The 18,615-nt window shown below is 47.0% G+C and overlaps 1 protein-coding gene across 1 annotated transcript; it reads right to left on the bottom strand.

Annotated features, from left to right (window-relative positions):
* Positions 1-112: 112 nt before the first annotated feature.
* Positions 113-15,519, bottom strand: AHCY (adenosylhomocysteinase). Its single transcript, XM_010975140.3, has 10 exons — positions 15,375-15,519; positions 10,428-10,618; positions 8,918-8,993; positions 7,257-7,406; positions 6,393-6,505; positions 5,736-5,943; positions 5,557-5,644; positions 5,340-5,457; positions 4,327-4,521; positions 113-1,021 (listed from the first exon to the last, which is right to left on the bottom strand). Exons 1-10 carry the CDS (start codon positions 15,400-15,402, stop codon positions 890-892), a joined length of 1,299 nt encoding a protein of 432 aa, XP_010973442.1. The 5' UTR covers positions 15,403-15,519; the 3' UTR covers positions 113-889.
* Between the last annotated feature and the right edge of the window lie 3,096 nt (positions 15,520-18,615).

Genomic DNA, 18,615 nt, shown 5'->3' with positions numbered 1-18,615 from the left:
GTTTGCCTGCGGCCCTTATACTTCATACTGCAGCACATAAGACTATTACCCCCTTGGCTCAAGCCATACATTATTGGTAGTGGATTACCTATCAAATAAAGGCTCAAGATTCTTTTAGGCACCAAAATTTTTATTAACCCACCTTCTTGCTCTCTTTTAACATTATAAACAATATATAAACATTATAAACCAAATTAATCTCTTTTGACCCAGGGTTGTGATAGGAACCATCAAGTTACAATGTGATGGCAGATCTATGCTACTTTTATGTTTCTCTGGCCCCTCTTAACCTCTGGCTGTCACTTCTCTTGCCCTTTCTTGGCTATCCCTTAACAATATATTCCAACCCCTGTAAAACAGGGACTAAAAGTACCAACCTCATTGCTCTGAGGTTTAAAAAAAAATGCAGAGCACTAAGCCGGGCTCTCAGGAGCATTCAAACTCCAACAGTTCCTCCACACCCTTTGACATAGCTCCTTTCCATCTGTCATGGGCTAAGGAACCAATGAACCTGTAAACCAAGAACATGGGTATAAAGTCCATAGGCCAAATGAGGGCCTGGGCGGTAAAGTGCATGGGCTTTGTGACCACCACTGCCAACTTCCAGCCTAAGGAAGAGCTGAGTGAGCAGTTCCAAAACCCCTGAGCTCATGGTTCCCATGTACCTCCATCATGACCAGGGCTTGAGTAGGGATTTCTCAATTCCCCCAGCCACACTTGAAACAGTATGAGGGATGCAGCAGAGACCAAAGACTGAGTGACAAGCCCCAGGGAGTCGATGGGGGAACATTATCAAACCAATCTCAAAGTTGGTGCCATTTGCTCTTGGGGAGGAGAGGTGGGACCCAGGCAAAGATAGCAGCTAGAAGGCAAAGGGCAGGCCTGGTTCTCAGTAGCGGTAGTGATCAGGCTTGAAGGGACCATCACGGGACATGCCCAGGTACTGGGCCTGCTTCTCAGTCAGCTTGGTCAGCTTCACGTTCAACTTGCCCAGGTGGGCTTCAGCCACTGCTTCATCCAGCTGGGAAGAAAAATAGGAAAACTTGGAATGAGTACCGTGATCTGGGATCCCTTATATGCATCCAGCTGCCAAAAGAGGCAAGAACTATTGTTTTGTGTTATCTGCTGGAGCGTTATGCATATTACCTCATTCTGTCCTTACAGCCAGCCTCCAGTGGATGTTTGGTCTTTGGCTGCTCAGCTCCCCTTCCTCAAGGGAGAACCATGCTAAATCCTCCTCTCCAAGTAGCCCTGGTGGGACCATCGATTACATTTCCTTCCTTATCCTCCACCAATCTAAGTGGCTAACCAAATGCTTCTCTGGAATTTATCTATGGACAAGACATATTTTTATGACAGGGGCTCTCAGGATTCCTAAACAGGGAAGCTATCAGTCTCAGGTCACCAGTGGCAAGTCTATTTGACAAATGAGTGAATATAGGGGGAAAAAAGAGCCAAGAGACACAGAAAAACAGAGCTCTGATAACAAGGAACCCCTTGATCCAGTGTCTGAATTTTACACTCCTCCATTATAGAACCAACAGAGAGTTCCTTTTTACATTAAACTGGTTGTGGCTGTTTCAAAATACGTCCTTAAATTCCTTGTCTATAAATTCATAAAACTTCCTTCAAGAGGTGGAGCCTCTTGAGTGACTCAATACTAACGAACAGAATAAAGCAGAAGTGATGGTGTGTGACTTGGAGGCTAGGTCCTAAAAGGCACTTCAGCTTCCTCCTTTGCTCTCCCTTTGGATCTGGGGGAGGCCAGCTGCCATCTCTTGAGGAAACTTAAGCAGCCCTATGGAGATATCCATGTAGCAGGGAACCAAGACCTCCTGCCAACAGTGATACGAAGTAGATCTTCTAGCTCCAATCAAGCCCACTGTTGACTACAGCCCTGACTGACATCTTGACTGCAACCTCATGAAGGACCTCAAGTCAGAATTAAGCTGCTCTCAAATTCCTGACCCATGGAAACTGAAATAATAAATGTTCTTTGTTTTAACCCAGTAAGTTTTGATGTTAAATTGCTACAACAGATAACTCATAAACTAGTTTGAACAGGGTTTCTATCGACCACTTGCCACCAAAAGGAGCATGACTAATAAAAAAAAAATTGCCATCTCCTTTATACAAATGTGGAAATCAAGGCTCAGAAAGGTGGAATGACTTGCACTTGCCCAAGGCCACAAAGCTAGTTAAAGACAGAGCTAGGATTTGAACACCCAGGGTCCATCTGGCTCCAAAGCCCCATAACTTGTCTCAAATTATGGCCTACAAGGCAGCTCTGAAGAGGCAAAACAAAGACCAAGGAGGACAGAGGCTGGGGTTAGATAAGGCCAATTCCTAAGTCTGACTAATCTTGAATGCATAAAGGGGGCCTGGAAAGAAGGGCAAAAGAGAAGGATCAGCTCTAAGTGGGGCCCTCACTTTCTCAGCATCCATCTCTAGATGGGGCTTCTCTCTACCCTTAGGTCCCAAGTCCCATCTTATGATGACACAACAGCCTTTAACCACAGCCCAGCCCAGAGAGCTTTACATTCCCAAATGGTTTCACATCCACTGTCTCATCAGAGCCTCACAAAAGCCCCTAAGAAGGGCAAGGTTTATTTTTCTATTTAATAGATGAAGAAACTGGGGAGAGGCAACCAAAGGCAGGAGCAGAGCCCAGCCCCAAGTCCATGTCAGTTCTGGAGGCAGAACAAAGGTCTTCAAAGCCTAGCCCAGAGCACCTTTCCTTCTCCCCACCCTGCACCCAGAAGGTAGTATGTCATAAGAGTTAACAACTTGAATAGACAGAACTGGGATCAACTCCTGGCCCAACATTTACAGCTATGGGGGCAACTCTGAACCTTAGTTTCCTCATTTGTAGGATGGATCTCTCACACCATTACAAAGATCAGTGATATTCAGGAGTGCTTGGTTCAAGTAGGTACCTTAACAAGTGGCTGCTCTCTCTGCCATTATTGTTAACCAAGGTTCCTAATCCATTGCTCACACATCGCATGTGAGATGTGAAGCCTGTCTCCAATCTATGTCTTGACAGTGATGGAGGAAGAAGGTAAGGAAGGGGCCAGGTGCTGAGGTAGGAGGTGAGATCTCTGACATTTCACTTCCAACCCTGGCCTCATTTCAAAGGCCTGCCCAATTTCTCACCATATTCATAATAGCCATATTTCCTCCAATTTAGAGATAGAGGTCAAGTGAGACTTTTCTTAATCCCACAACAATAATGGGGACTTGGCAGGCTACACAGGACAGGATAGACCCTTATAGGTAAAACATCTGGTCAGGCAAGATAGTGCCTTAGGAAGACTAGAGAGAAGGGAGTTCACTGGCTCTGGGGACAGACAACCCAGCCTCTTCCTAGTTCTTATCAATTAGCAGAACCAGCTTTACAAAGGGTGGGAGGAATCACATGGAGACTCCATCACTGCCTCTCCAATAGAAGCAAGGGCTACTCTTACCATTTAGCTGGGAGGGAAACTGAGGTCCAGTCAGGCTACATAGCAAAACCAAGGTCACCTATGACACTGGCAAAAAGAGCCAAGACTAAACTATAGCACTCTGACCTGGGGGTTGGGCACATTGTATGGGGTGTCAGGAAGAGTGCTGCATTTGCTATCAGATGACCTTACTGTCATGGTTACCCTGACCACACATTCACAGCATGTCAGGTGCCATCATCTCATTTCAAGGCCATAATCTTGCAGGCTATAGGCTGCATTCAGCTTATAAACATGCCCAAGTTGACCCACCTGTTTACATTTGAAAATTGAATATTTCACACGAAGATCTTGGTATCTGGTTTCTCTTGAAATGTCAGGAGCTCTGGTCCATTGGGCCCAGGTTTATGACAGGCAGCCAACCCCTTCACCAGGACACATGCTCTTAGGTCAGCCCATTCAACTGTCCAATCGCTGTGGCCATGTGGGTTTGTGACCCATGATCTAGGGAGATCCTCACCATCCTTAAAGGAGGTACTAGTACCTTCATTTTACAGATAAGGAAATGGAGGTACAGAGAAGTTAATAACTTGCCCCAGTTACACAGCCTCTAAGTAAGGCTGAGATTCAAACCTGGATGTCTCACCCCAAAGCCCGTGCTCGCCTCACCACCCAGCCCTGCCACTCTGGGAGTAATTCCCTGCATGAAGCCTCAGTTTTGTTCTCTGTTAAATGGAGAGATGATTTCTGCACCGTGGAGGACCCTGTGAAGGTCTTCAAGAGTAGAGAGGCGAGCACTTTATGAATTCTGGCAAGCACTGCATGGAGCACACAGGGTTGGACACATGGCCCTTGGCCTGGGGTGGAGGTAGGAACCCACCTTCTTGGGCAAGAAGTGGACTCCGACGGAGTACTTGTCTGGGTGGGTCCACAGCTCAATCTGTGCCAGCACCTGGTTGGTGAAGGAGTTGCTCATCACAAAGCTAGGGTGGCCCATGGCACAGCCGAGGTTGACCAGCCGGCCCTCGGCCAGCAGGATGACGCGGTGCCCGTTCTTCAGTAAATAGCGGTCTACCTGCAAGTGGGCAGAGCAGCGGTAAGGGCTGGCAGGGCACGGCTCCCAGTGCCCACCCCTGCCCTCATCCCACCCTCTCGTCCAGCAGGCTTCCCTGCATCCAGCACTGCCCATGAAGAGCCCAGACTGCCCTAGAACAACCTCCAGCACAGGGCCTGGCATACACAATTAATCAGAGCCAGTATTTATTAAGCAACTCTGAGCTGCAGATCTCATAGCTGCTATGAGAATTTAAAGAGCTGACATGTGCAAGATACTCAGTTTAAGTACTAAGTACTAGCTAATGTTATCATTATTATTACTGGCATGTGCCCTGGCCTAAGAACACACACATAACCACATGTATGTCTGTGTTTGTGTGTGTGTGTGTATAAATAATTATCACATTTAAACCTACTAGCAACCCTATGATTTATTAGCCATTTACTACTATTTTCCCCATTTCACAGATAAATAAACTGAAGTTTAAAGTGTTAAGTCACTTGTCCAGAGCTACACATTGTGAAGTGGCTGCAATTTGAGCCTGGACAGTCTGAGGACAGATCCCATGTTCTCAATCACCATGATCAGTAAAAAGCTGCATGCAGTGGTAATTCAACCTTGGCTGCACATCAGAATCATTCTGGGAGCTTTAAAAAATGTGGATGCCTTGGCCTCACTGTGAGATTCCAATTTAAGTAGCCCTGAAACCAGGCCCTCTTCCTCCCCCATCCATTGCCCAGGTTGCCAGAGCCTCAGGTCATCTGCCCTCCTTGCAGCCAGCCCATGAGCATGCCCTGCTTGGCGCTCCATCTGCCAACAGGGCCAGGGCTTCTCACCTGAGGCTTGATGTTGACCTTCTCCACGGCGTTCTCGTTCAGCCACTTGACATCAATCTCCACGTCAAAGTGTCCAATGTTACACACAATGGCGTCATCTTTCATCTGTTCAAAGTGCCTGTGGGGGAGCCCCAGCCCATGAGAGACTGTCAAAGATAAAGAGCAGCCCCAAGCTGCCCCCTCCCTCACTCCCAGGGACCCCCAACCTGTCACCTACCGGCCAAGGATGATGTCAATACAGCCTGTGGTGGTGACAAAGATGTTGCCCTCCTGACAGGCCTCATCCATGGTGGTCACTTCATAGCCTGTGTAGAGACAGTGTCTGTGGGTCATCCAAAATGACCTTACCCCTCCTCTGGCCCCAGTGGCTGACAGCCAATCCTCGCCCTATCATACCCTCCATAGCAGCCTGAAGTGCGTTGATGGGGTCGATCTCCGTGATAATGACGCGGGCCCCGAAACCCCTCAGAGCCTGGGCACAGCCCTTGCCCACGTCGCCATAGCCTGCTACCACTGCCACTTTGCCCGCAATCATCACGTCTGTGGCCCGCTTGATGCCATCTATGAGGGACTCCCGGCAGCCATAGAGGTTGTCAAACTTGCTCTGAAAGGAGAGGGGATGGGGGGTGTCGGGGGCAGGCAAGGCCCTGGGGCCTCACCCACTCTCAACATCTCAGCCTGATGGGCCTTGGGCTGATCACCTCCTGGGACTTCTCCCCCCCAGCTACAGTGCTCATATGCCCCTTGCCCTCATCAGACACAGGACTTTCTCCCTAGTCTTTTTCTGCCAGTCCAGAAGACTTCCTGAGGATCAACTACTATGAGAGATCACCCAGTCAAAGAATCTCCTTCACTTCAAAGCTTCTCTGAGGCTCACTATATAGTTCTTTGCCTCATTCATGCACTTATCACCCTCAGTCTACGATCCCCTTCCCCCTCAAATGAGGACTAACTCCCTAGCCTGAAGCCTTTCCAGGGGACTTTCTTCAGGGGCCTACTCCTGAGCTGCTCTGGTAAACAACAGCTGGAGCCATCATTGCCCCACAGGCTCACCTTGGTGACGGAGTCGTTGACGTTGATGGCAGGCACTTTCAGGATCCCATTGGCCATCATCTTGTACAGGTTGTGGACTCCCGTTGTGGTCTCTTCAGAGATGCCTCGGATGCCTGAATAAGAGGGAAAGGGGTGAACCTCAGGCCAAGAAGGGGCTGCCCAACGGATGGGGGCCTCTGGGAGGAGACCCCAGGAGCCTCAGGGCCGTCTGATCTCAAATTCGTCATCTTTGCCTCCTAAAGCTGCCTCTTTCTGGGTTCCCACTTCTGTAACTGATACCACAGCCCACCCAATCACTTAGGCCAGCAATGAGGGAGGAGTCACCACCATCACCAGGCCAGCAGCCAGTTTTAACATGCGTATTTTCAGAGAAAGTTTTTCAATACTGTCTAATTACCTTCCTTTGCTCTTAGGATCTTTTCTCTTGGTCTGTTAAATCTTCACACATCTGGTCTTCACTAAAGCTCCAGCCTCCACAGTGAAGGAAGCTGCCATGCTAGCTAACTTTGTTACCTGATTGTCTATCCTTTCTTGCCTCAGGGCCTTTGCACTCACTACACCACCACCCCTTACTTTTTCCCCACCCTCCTTTTAACAAAGCTGACTCATTCCCAGTTAGTTGTTCCCAGCCCTGGCTTTATGCTTGCCCTTGGACCATCGTATCAGCCAGGCCTCCCCTCGCCACCCCAGCCCCGCACCATCAGAAGTCAGGAGGCACAGCACACCTACAGGAGCCTGCTGTCCTCCCGTCTTCCACAGAATCTGCTGCTTGAGGCACTGGAGTCCTGCCAGGCCTGCTGCTTTCATGTAGGCAAGCAAGCCCCATTTAGACCAGCAGCCAGCCCACTTACCCATCCTACTCACCTGACAGGAGCTGTGGGTACTTGGTGTGGATGAGGTTGGTGAGGTCACCACCATCGTCCAGAATCATGTTGAGGGGCCCATCCTTGAAGTACAGAGTCTGCTCAATGCACCACAGATATTCCTCATCGGTTTCACCCTTCCAGGCGTACACTAAAGAGTGAGTGGCACATCAGGGCCTGGCCTTCCCCATTGGCACCTGCTCCAGGGAACCACCTGAGTAGAGCCTCTACTATCTCATTCTTAATTCCAATCCCCAGCCACCTCTAGCCCCTCTGAGGACTCAGCAGTGGTAAGAACACAACTGGGAATCACAGAAATCTGAGTACAAATCCTGGTTCTGCACTTTGCAGCTGTGTGACTTTGGGAAAATCACTTCACCTCTCTGAACCTCAGTTTCCTCATGTATGAATTAATTAGTGTGAATTAAGAAAGACAGAAGCCATGTACAGATATAGATATCTGGAAATAATTTCTTTTCCTACCCCCTTCTCTCTGGCCCCAACCCACAATGACTAGGGTTCCTACCCACAATCCCTATTGCTGGCATGAGGGTGCTGCAGGGGCAGAGAGCATGGGACAAGATTTCTCATTTATTCCACACTGAAAGGATTTGATGGCTCAGCAGTCTCTGTGTGGATTATCCTAGGCAAAGTCTGGCCAAAAAACTACTAACAGCAGCTACCGTGTATGAACCAGCATTTTCTCTGTGCTAGACTTACTCGAATTGCTTCAGACATTTCTTGTATTTCCTCACAGAAACCCTGTAAGGCAGGCATTACTATCATCATCAGTTATAGATGCCCAGAGAGGAGCTAAGATGTGCCCAGGTCACTCAGCACAGCATTCCAGAACAGGCCTCAGAATCCAGGGCTCCTGACTGCCAGCCCAGGCTCCTCCCAACATATGGTACAACCGGGACACAGGTGTGGCGCTCCCATGAACCTCCTGTGAGCAAAGGCCACCTGCCAAGCAGGGTAGCTTCCCCTCTCCCAAACTGGGGCAGACAATGGTCTTAAAAACAAGGCCTTTCCCAGAAAAAGGCCATGGAACCCAAACAAGGCTGAGGAGTTAGGGACATGCCAATCCAGCCTCGGTCAGTCTCTGCAGAGGTCCTCGCTTACTCTTTACCCTCTACCTATAGTAAGTTAGAAGGAACTGTGGACATCCTATTTCATCATCATCAGGAGTAACCAGTTCCCTCTCCAAGCCCAGGCAAATAAGTGCCCGCTTCTCCAGCAACTTGTAAGAAAGTCCTTCCTCTTTAGTCCTGGTCCTTCCCAGCACCCTAGACCATCAGGTCCTACGGAATATATGTCTAGGGCTCCTTTTCTGCCCAGAATGCCTCCCTGATTCTTTTAAAAACAGACACACATCCTTCCTTTAAGGAATTCCCTCTTTTCAACATCACATGGTTCCCAATCATTAGATCTCACCCTTCCTGGCCACATGACTTGAATTGGGCCAGTAAGTGCCTTCAATAGAATTTTCGATGACCACTGAACAAAGCTCTTTCCAATGGGTCACTAGGCTAGGATCCTGTGGCTATGACTCCTCTCCCCTGTCATAGGAAAGCTTGTAGCAATAGAAGTTAGTGAAGAAAACAGAGAAAAGCAGAGTCCCTTCATGCTTTCCCACATCCCCCAGAAACAAGCAGGACTCACCTGGAATGCCAGCCTTGGCAATGGCAGCTGCTGCATGGTCCTGGGTGGAGAAGATGTTGCAGCTGGACCACTGCACCTGAAAAAGCCAGCAAAACAAGGTTAATCCCAGACAGCTCAGAAGACCAAGGTCACCAGAAAAAAGCCCTGGAGCTAGGGGCAAGTGGCTCTGGATCTATATCCAGCCGATTCTGCGACCACGGGCTGAGGACCCTGGTGAGTGGATGGGAGCTAGAGCAGTGACAAGACCCAACTTACGTTTTAAAACATAGCTCTCTGCTGTAGGGGAAAGGCTCCATAAGAAAGTAAGGAGATAAGTGAAGAAGTTGTTGTAGGAGTTCAGACAAGAAATACAATAAATAAATAAATACATACATACATATATACATACATACGTACATACATACAAAAATCAAGGAAAAAAACAAAAAATAAAAACGAACAAACAAAACAAAACAAAAAGAAATACAGCTATAGCTGTGGAGGTGATGATGGGTATATTCTGAAGGCTGAGCTGACAGGATTTGCCACAGGATTAGTTGGTGGAGTGAGAGAAAAAGAGGAGTCAGGGATGACCTCAGTTCTTGAACTGAGACAACTTGGAAGGCTTGAGTTTGCACTGGCTTACATGGAGAAGACTGCAAGAAGAAGTGGGAAATCATGAATATGTTCAGACATGTTGAGGCTGAGATGTCAATCAGATTTCCAAGTGGAGATGACACACCAGCTGCTGGATATGCAGGTATAGAGTTCTGGGGAGAAGTCCAGGCTAGTACACATATTTGGGCATCATCACCATTTAGACAGTATTTAAAGCCATAAAATCAGATGACTAAGAGTGTGAGTGTTAAAAAGAAAGAAGTCCAAGGACTGAGCCCTGATGTACTCCTTTTTTTATTTTTGTTTTTTAACGTCTTCAGTGTAATTTTAAATAGCCAGTCCACCTGACAGTCCTTGTTTTGTTTTGTTTCGTTTTGTGGGGGTAGGTAATTAGGTTTATTTATTTTTTAACGGAGGTACTGGGGATTAAACCCAGGACCTCATGTATGCTAAGCAAGCACTCTACCAATTGAGCTATACCCTCCCGACTCTATTAGGTGGTTTTGACTGCTCTGCCCTGCCCCCTCTTTGGTTAAGATCTTGCTCGGAGGGGGGAGGGTATAGCTCATTGGGACACATGACCCAGGGTGAACCAATCAGAGTCCACCATCCTCCTGGCAGCCATGATTCGCCAAGGGCAGACACATGACCCAGAGAGGGCCAATGAGAGCCATCTTTAGATGATTCAGTAGGACTCTCACGTTGAGCTTTTCCTACCAGAGCTCCTCAGTCAGGAGAAAGTTTTTTGGAGGTAGTCAGACCCTATCTTCCCAGTGAAAGAGAAAATCTTCAGAAGTCACCACAAACAGGACTGAGAGGTACTGCGAAAAGGCTGGAGCTAAAGCCCCTGCTGGGCCTGAGGGGGCACAAGACTGGACTTCCCCGCTCCACAAGGAGCTGCTACGGGCCTCACCTCAGCACCCAGGGCAACGAGGGTCTCAATGAGGACAGCTGTCTCCACAGTCATGTGCAGGCAGCCGGCAATACGGGCGCCCTTCAATGGCTTGGAGGCCGAGTACAACTCCCGCATGCGCATCAGGCCCGGCATCTCATTCTCTGCGAGGTCCAGGGCCTTGCGTCCCCAGGTGGCCAGGCTGATGTCAGCTGCAGGGGCAGGATGAATGGGGAGATCGTGAGCCACCTCATCCCACCAACCAAGAAGCACCATCACTTGGCACTCATCCATTTGTGGACTCGAAACACTAGGCTGGGTGATCTGGTCGCTGTACTCATTCAACAAGGATTTATGGAGCCAGGGCAGTCAAAAAAAAACCAAAAAACAAAAACCAAACAAAGTACATGGTCCCTGCCTAACCGCAGCTTATAGCCTTGTGAGAAAACACATTTAATCAAAGAATCACACAGGTACATGAATATTACAACACAGGTAAGTGCTCCCCTGAAAAACAGCTATCAGCCTATATACTTCCCACTACCCTTTCTGCCACAACCTACCAACCTCGTTTCCTAAATATTTTAACCCCTAGCTCTCCATCTTCCAAGTCATCAGTCTTGGTGACTTCAACACTCATAAATGATGTAATCTAACACCTTGGACTTGACACAGTTCCTTCAACTCCTCGAACACATTAAAATGCTTCTTCACTCCTGATGTTTCTCTCCATATGGAGGGAAATCGTCTGTATAACTAACACTCCTGGCATCTCTCTGCCCCAGGGGAGGTGGAGTGACTTGTCTGATTAGTAAACTTAGGAGGACGAAACTGGGCACGCTCAGTTCAGCTCTCCCTTCCTTTGCAAGCAAGCAGTAGCCTGCCTGCCTGCAGGAAGCATGTTCTTCCACAGAGGAACCTACCGAGGCCCACCATGCCTGTAACTGGGTGGGTCAGCTGCTGAATTTAGGGGTCCAGTTAGCATGACCACTGGACTTTGACACACATCTACATCCTCTGGCTTCGGTGTTATTAGTAATGAAAGTTATATTTTGGCCTCTGTCTGCCACCCCAGATGTCTCAAATTTGTCCAAATTCTTGGGCAAGAAAGGATACTATAATGAGCTCTCTCACTATCTCAATACAATCATTCCTCAGCATCTGCAGGGGATTGGTTCCATGAGTCCCTGTGGATACCAAAATCCATGGATACTCAAGTCCCTTATATAAAATGGTGTAGTACAATGAATACTACTCCTCTAATAATCTCTCCCTTCCTCCCTGCCACACTAGCCCATTCTCAAGGTCAATTCCTAGGTCAGTGTTTGCAAACTTCCCTGATAAGAGTCATCTGACATGCTTATAAATATCCTCTGGAAAATTAAATTCAGAGGTCTAGGATCAGGCCTGGAGCTCCTGGTGATTTTTATCTTTAGGGGAGATAAATTCTGCCAGTCACCCAAGGGGATGGTGGGTGGGAGGCAGAGGACTGTAGAGAATAAACAATAAAACCAATAAAACCAACTAAGTCCGCTTCCTACTGTACATCTAAGCAACTTCAGAGATGACTTCACTACTCCACTGAAACTGCTCTTCTCAAGGTCTCTGTAAGGCCTAATCTAACTAATGGTCAATTATCTACGTTCATGTTTCTCCCTGCAGCACAAATAATACTTACTGTTCTCTCCTGAAACCCTTCCTTTGCTTGGCTTCTGTGCCTATCCTTCTGTGGTTTTCCTACCTTCCTACCTCCTCTTCCTGTAACAGAGTAAAGTTTGGAAGCCCTCAGGGCTCCATCATCCCCCTCTTCTCTCCTACCAGATGAGCTCATCCCATTTTATGGCCTGAAATACCTTCTCTATGGCAGTGACTCCCACACATTCATCTCCAGTGTAAACTCCTTCCCTGAACATGAGACTCATATAATCCAACTACCTATTCAGCATCCCCAGTTGGATGCCCAACTACATTATGTGTCAAGTTTGAGCCCTCATGACTCCTTGCCCCTCACCCACAAATCTGTTACTCTCTGCAATCTTCCCATGTTAGGAAATGAAACCACCATTTGACCAGCTACTCCAGCCAAAAACTTATGATTTCTTGATTCCTCTTTTCCCCTTTCACCTCCTTCCAACCCATCAGCACATCGTTGGCTCAATATCCCAAGTACAAGCAATCCAACAGCATTGCACCACCCTGGATCACTGAGGTAGCCTCCTCGCTGGTCTCCCTGCTCTCACATACTATTCTCCCCACAGAATCCAGAGAAACAAGCTTTTAAATTACACAACCTCCATTCTTCTACTAAAGTAAAAACTGAACCAACCTCCAATGGCTTCCCCTTAACCATGAATAAAATTCTAACTTCTCACCTGGCTTTAGGGTGGCCCAGGTTACTGCCCACCCTTCTCCCCCACCTCCTCACCTCTTTCTCCCCCTCACTCAACCACATGAACCTCCTTATTGCCTTCAGGTGAGCTAAACTCATTCCCACCTCAGGGCTTTAACCCAAGCAGTTCTCTAGCCTGGAGGGCTCCACCCAAAGCACCTGATACAGTACTTGGCACACAGTAGGTACTTAACAAAAACCCGGAAACTAAAAGGAACTTAGTATACTGCTGCTGGAGGAACAGAGAATGTGCCAGGGTGACTCTAGTAGATGAGTAAGATGATGGATTAGAATTTGATTCCTAATGAGGTGGGAAGCTTACAGAGTTTTAAGGGGAGTATCATGCCCAGACCTGTCTTTCAAAAAGACCCCTTTGATTATTCCATGTACCTATGGAGCAAGAGACCTAGGGAGACCAGAACTGGGGTGGTGGCCGTGGAGACAGAGAAGTGGGCAGATCTCCTCATGTAGAAAATGGAGACAATACTGCTACATTTTACATATGCATGTCTGTCCCACCCTCATCCTTGAGTCACTTTTGCATCTCTAGTGCCCGGGGCCTGGCACAGCAAAGGGGTCAGGTACTAACCATACCCGTTATTAAGGCTGAATAAGAGACGGCCCATGAAAGGGGCTGGCAAAAGACAAGGGTGGCAAAAAAGACACAATCTGAACCTAGTCCAGTTCCCAGCATTTACCAATGAGGAAAAGGCCCAGAGAACAGTTTGCCCAAAGCCAGTTGACGACAGAGGTGGGACTGGTGGCCAGGTGGGGACAGAGCCAAAAGGCTTCCGGGAGGAGCCCAACAGTTGTGAACAGTGGGTTCTGTCCTATCCCGCTAAGCTCCATCCCCTCTACCACCACCTGTCCCTCTAGCTAAAAAGAACTCTTTCACTGCCCTCAGGACAGCTGTGCCAGCCCTTAAGTTTTCATGGATCCCTCACCTCCAAGGGCACAAAAAGGTATGGAGTTCCAAACTCTTGAGGGTTTTGGTGCCCAGGGGAGCTGAGGACTTGCAGAGGTTGCAGTAAGACCTGTCCCAGGATGAGCCAAGAGGAATAACAGCAAAACTTTCCCTGAGCCTGTTTCTTCATCTGTAAGGTAGGAAATCATCCCTAACCTTCCTATGAACCCTGAGAATTAAAGATGCCATATGGCAAGCTCTGGCCCAGTACGCCCTTCCGGGATGGCAAGCCTACCCAGCCGAGCTCCTCCACTTCCAAATGGAGACTTTATCTCCTTCCCCACAACCCAAATCCCTCAAACCCTGACCCGTCTTCTCTCTCCACAATATGACAAGCCCCCATTTCAGCTCTCCTACTGTTGTAACCTTGACTTAACCTTTCTGGGCTTCAGTTTCATCCACACAATACGGACAACAGTCTACTCTGGTCTGCTACTTGATAAACTACTATTGATAAGCTACTATTTCCACAGAATCGTTCCAAGTCACTTCCTATTAGGGCTTTGGTTTCTTCCTCTGTATAATGGAATAAAGTCCACCTCTAAAAATTATTCTGTAAACAAATGCAAATCCCCAGGTACACAGCAAATGTTCCATAAATGTTGATGCCTTTCTTCAGGTTTAATGGTGTCTTCAATTTGCTATAGAAACTGCTACCCAGCCTGAACTGGTTTTTGCTTAAAGTTCATTCGGGTTGTTCCAAGTTGTGCTCACTTATATACAGTGGTGAAAAGGTGTGCACGGCCTGGTTTCATATCCTGCTCTACCACCTCCCAGCTGTAAAACGGTGGGCAAGTTATCTTTTTTCCTGTGTCTCAGTATACTCACTGTAAAATGAGAAAGTAATAGTCCCTACCCTAAAAAGCCATAAGAATAAAAATGAGTTAATCGAGAATAAAAGTAGGAGGCAGTGCCCGTTCCACAGTAAACACCCAATAAACTATCCGTGTATCAGCTTCTATCCACAGGACAGCAGGGAGAATTTTTCTAACCACTCCAAAATTTCCTCGAGATTCTCTGTACGATTGTCCCTACTGGCCAGGTGGGTGACCTCAGACGTTGAGTAACAAGCCCAAAGTCCCTTGTGAGTGGACTAGTGCCGGCCTCGGGCTCAGTCTCCAGGCCTCTCCACACATGCCCTTCGGGGCCCCAGGGCCCCAGCCCTCCATGTGGGAGGCCCAGAGAGGGATGGGCACTTGTTCGGGACTACTAAGTTGCCCAAGGAGCCGGTGCAGGCCTAGGAAGCAGGATCCAAGCTCCCTGGTGTAGGTCCCGGCAGGTGTCATTGGCCCCAAGCCGCCACTAGGTGCGCGTTCCCCGCCTGCCCCAGCCGGCTGTGTGCGGAACACGCCGCCAGTTCGCCGCTCCGCAGCCCGCGCCGCTGCACCGGGCCTTGCGGAGCATGCCGGGACTTGTAGTCCGCGGCCGCCTCCAAAGACCCGCTCGCGGCCGCGGGAGAACTCCAACTCCCAGGCGGCCTTGCGCGGCTAAGACCGCACCGTGCCAGCGATTCAAGGCGGTCCAGGGAGCCCTGGGTCGGCCCCGCGGCCACCGCACCGACAGGAACCCAGCGGGCGCAGAGCAGACGCAGCAGGCTGCACGCCCTAGAACTCACCGACTTTGTAAGGCAGCTTGTCCGACATGTTGGCTCAGCTTCCGTACGGAGTGATGGACGCGGGCGAAAGAGGCTGGGCCTCCGGCTAAGAACGGGCACTGGGAGGGTGGCGCCGGGCAAGGATCTGCGAGTAGCGCCGGCTCCTTTAAATATCTTCCTCTTGCTTGCATATTCATGAGTCCCGCTGGAGCTGCGCCATCCGGGCGGGGCCCAGGGTACGGGGGCGGGGCCGGAACGGACTTAGATCACTGCTGAGTCCGTTTTCTATCCCACGCGGTCTCGTCCTCCCCGACCCGGTTGCGAAGGGAGCTCGGGAGAGACTTGAAAGCGACCCCGAGGCCGATCTTTTCCTTCACTGGTTCATCCAGTGAACCCGATGTCAAAACCGAGTGAAACTGAAATTCCAACCAGTTTACTTCCCTGAACCTCAATTGCCTTTTCTGTAAAGTGGACAGAATGATACCTACCATACAGATTATAAGTAAAATTGCACTATGTCAGGTACCAAGCACATCGGAGACCTACCCTCTTCCCACTATCCTGAGTTTAGGTGAATTTGTATGCATTTTTATACTTTTACTACATCTGTATAAATCGTTAACCCCTTCGTAGTATTCTTTCTGTGTTTAAAACCCTTATATAAATGGCACCATACTGTACTTTTGCTTAGCTGCAACTTGCTTTTTTCTGCTAATATTGTATTTGTAAGAGTAATGCGTAGAGTTTGAATCTGTTCATTTTTGCTGCTGTATAGTATTTCATTGTCTACATCTCATGATTAACTTAATCTGTTCTATTTGCTGATATTCAGGTTGTATAGTCTGCCATTACTGCGTACATAGAACAATGAACATTGTCTCTTAGTGCCCATGAGTAGGTGTCCCTGGGTCATAAGTGTACTTAGGGGTGGAATTTCTGAGTGGAAGGCACATTTTTAACTTTCTTTCTTTTTTTTTTTTTTTTTTTTTTTTTGGTAGGGGGAGGTAGTTAGGTTCATTTATTTATTCTTAGAGGAGGTACTGGGGATTGAACCCAGGACCTCATGCATGCTAAGCATGCGTTCTATTGAGCTATACCCTCTCCCACCTAACTTTCTTAAATATTGCCAGGTTGTTTTCCAAAGTATTGTATCCTCTCAGCAGCAGTGTCTGAGACTGCCTGTTGCTCCACATCCCTGTCACCACTCGTCAGTGAGAGATACATTTTTGTTAAAATGATGGATGTGAAAATCTCCTTGTGGTTTTAATTGGCCGCCCTTTAACATCTCTCTAGGAACCCCACCTCCCATCCTCCACCCAGCTGCTATCTCATCTCCTTCCTCCTCTTCTCATATTTTTTCAGATATGTCCCATTCTGTGTCTGCACTTTCTCACCTCCCACTCAGTACTCAGCTGTGTGGTCTCCACCCCCAGGTCTCTGCTGAAAGTGTTCCAGCCACAGTCAGCAGGGAACCTGGCTGAATCCTTCAGATGTGCCTCAGCCTGCCTCCCAACACACCTCCCTGCTGCATGCACACCATGTGCCCTTGGCTTCCGCTTTCCTGACTCTCCTCCCATTGTACACAGGGTTCTTTCTCTGGCCTAAGCAACTCCCTCTTCTTCTCTAGCGACTTCCAGTGTTAATGTTCCTTTCTTCTCTTACTCTGCTCCGTCTTCCTGGGCCATCTCACCCACACTTATGGCTCTTATGACCACTTATATCCAGGTGTTCATAGAATAAAATGCAGCCTTACTACGGAAGCTGCCTGTTTCCTTTCTCAATCACATGCCCCTTCTCCCCAACCCTGGAGTTACTGCTACAGTGATTAACGATTAGTATCTTAACCATTCACTTGCTTTTTTTTAATGGGCTTTACTACCTATATGACTGTCCTAAACAATACATTGTTTAGTTTTGGCTGTGTTTTGCCTTTGTATAAATGAAATCACGCAGTATATATTCTTCTGCAACTTGCTTTTCTCTTCCAACTTTGCTTTTGAGAGTCATTCAGGTAGATGCTGTAGCTATGGTTCATTTATTTTCATTTCTGTATAATCTATTTATTCTATTGTTGATGGACATTGGGTTGTTTGAATTTTTTGCTACTCCAAAGAATACTGCTCTAACATTCTTGTGCATGTGTGTGTACATAGATAGATATAGATTCAGATATATTTGGGAGTCAAATTGCTTGAACAGATATGCTTATGTCCAACAACTGATTAATATGAAACTGAGTGGTTGCATAAGTCTATACTCCCACCAATAGTGGATAAAAATTGTTTTATGCCCTTACTAGCACTTCCTATTATCAATATTTTATTTTATTTTATTTTATTTTATTTTATTTTATTTTATTTTATTTATTTACTTATTTATTTTTGTTGTTGCTTTTTAAATTTATATCTTTTTATTTTTTTATTTTTAATAGACTTTATTCTTTTAGAGCAGTTTCAGGTTCACAACAGAATTGAGCAGAAAATACAGAGTTCACACATCTTTATTTTTTGCCAGTCTGGCAGGTATAAAATGGTATCTCATTGTGGTTTTAATTTGCATTTCTTTGACTGCTAATGAGATTGAGCATCTAGTCATATGTTATAACCCATCTAGGAGTCTTTTCTCATTAAAAAAAGTTCCATTCATGCCTTTTCCCATTTAAAAATAGGTCGTTTGTTTTTCTTTTCAACTAATGGGAATTCTTTACATATTCTGGGTACTGGTCCTTTGCTAATTGTATGTATTGCAAATATCTTCTTCAGGTTTGTGGTTTGTCTTCTCACCCTCTTTATTTTTTTTTTAATTTATTTTTATTTTTTAATATATTTTTATTAAAGTATAGTCAGTTTACAATGTTGTGTCAGTTTCTGGTGTACAGCACAATACTTCAGTCATATAGGAGCATACATATATTCGTTTTCATATTCTTTTTAACCATAAGTTACTACAAGATATTGAATATAGTTTCCTGTGCTATATACAGTATAAACTTGTTGTTTATCTATTTTATATATAGTAGTTAGTATCTCCTAATCTCAAACTCCCAATTTATCTTTTCCCACCCGCTTCATCCCCTAGTAACCATAAGTTTGTTTTCTATGTCTGTGAGTCTGTTTCTGTTTTGTAAATAAGTTTGTCTTTTTTTTCTTTCCAGATTCCACATATAAGTGATATCATATGGTATTTTTCTTTTTCCTTCTGGCTTACTTCACTTGAAATGACATTCTCCAGGTCCATCCATGTTGCTGCAAATGGCATTATT

The sequence above is a fragment of the Camelus dromedarius genome, chromosome 18 (assembly GCF_036321535.1).
Source record: "Camelus dromedarius isolate mCamDro1 chromosome 18, mCamDro1.pat, whole genome shotgun sequence".
Classification (NCBI taxonomy): Eukaryota; Metazoa; Chordata; class Mammalia; order Artiodactyla; family Camelidae; genus Camelus; species Camelus dromedarius.
This window is presented reverse-complemented; position numbering and strand designations above follow the sequence as displayed.

What these genes read in the sequence shown, in the direction of transcription:
- AHCY (XM_010975140.3), bottom strand. Translation starts at nt 15,402, where the DNA reads ATGTCGGACAAGCTGCCTTACAAAGTCG. An exon ending in TGCCAAGGCTGGCATTCCAG is followed by an intron (nt 7,407 to 8,917) that starts GTGAGTCCTGCT and finishes CTCACTCTTTAG; the next exon opens with TGTACGCCTGGAAGGGTGAA. An exon ending in ATTGACATCATCCTTGGCCG is followed by an intron (nt 5,458 to 5,556) that starts GTAGGTGACAGG and finishes GCTCCCCCACAG; the next exon opens with GCACTTTGAACAGATGAAAG.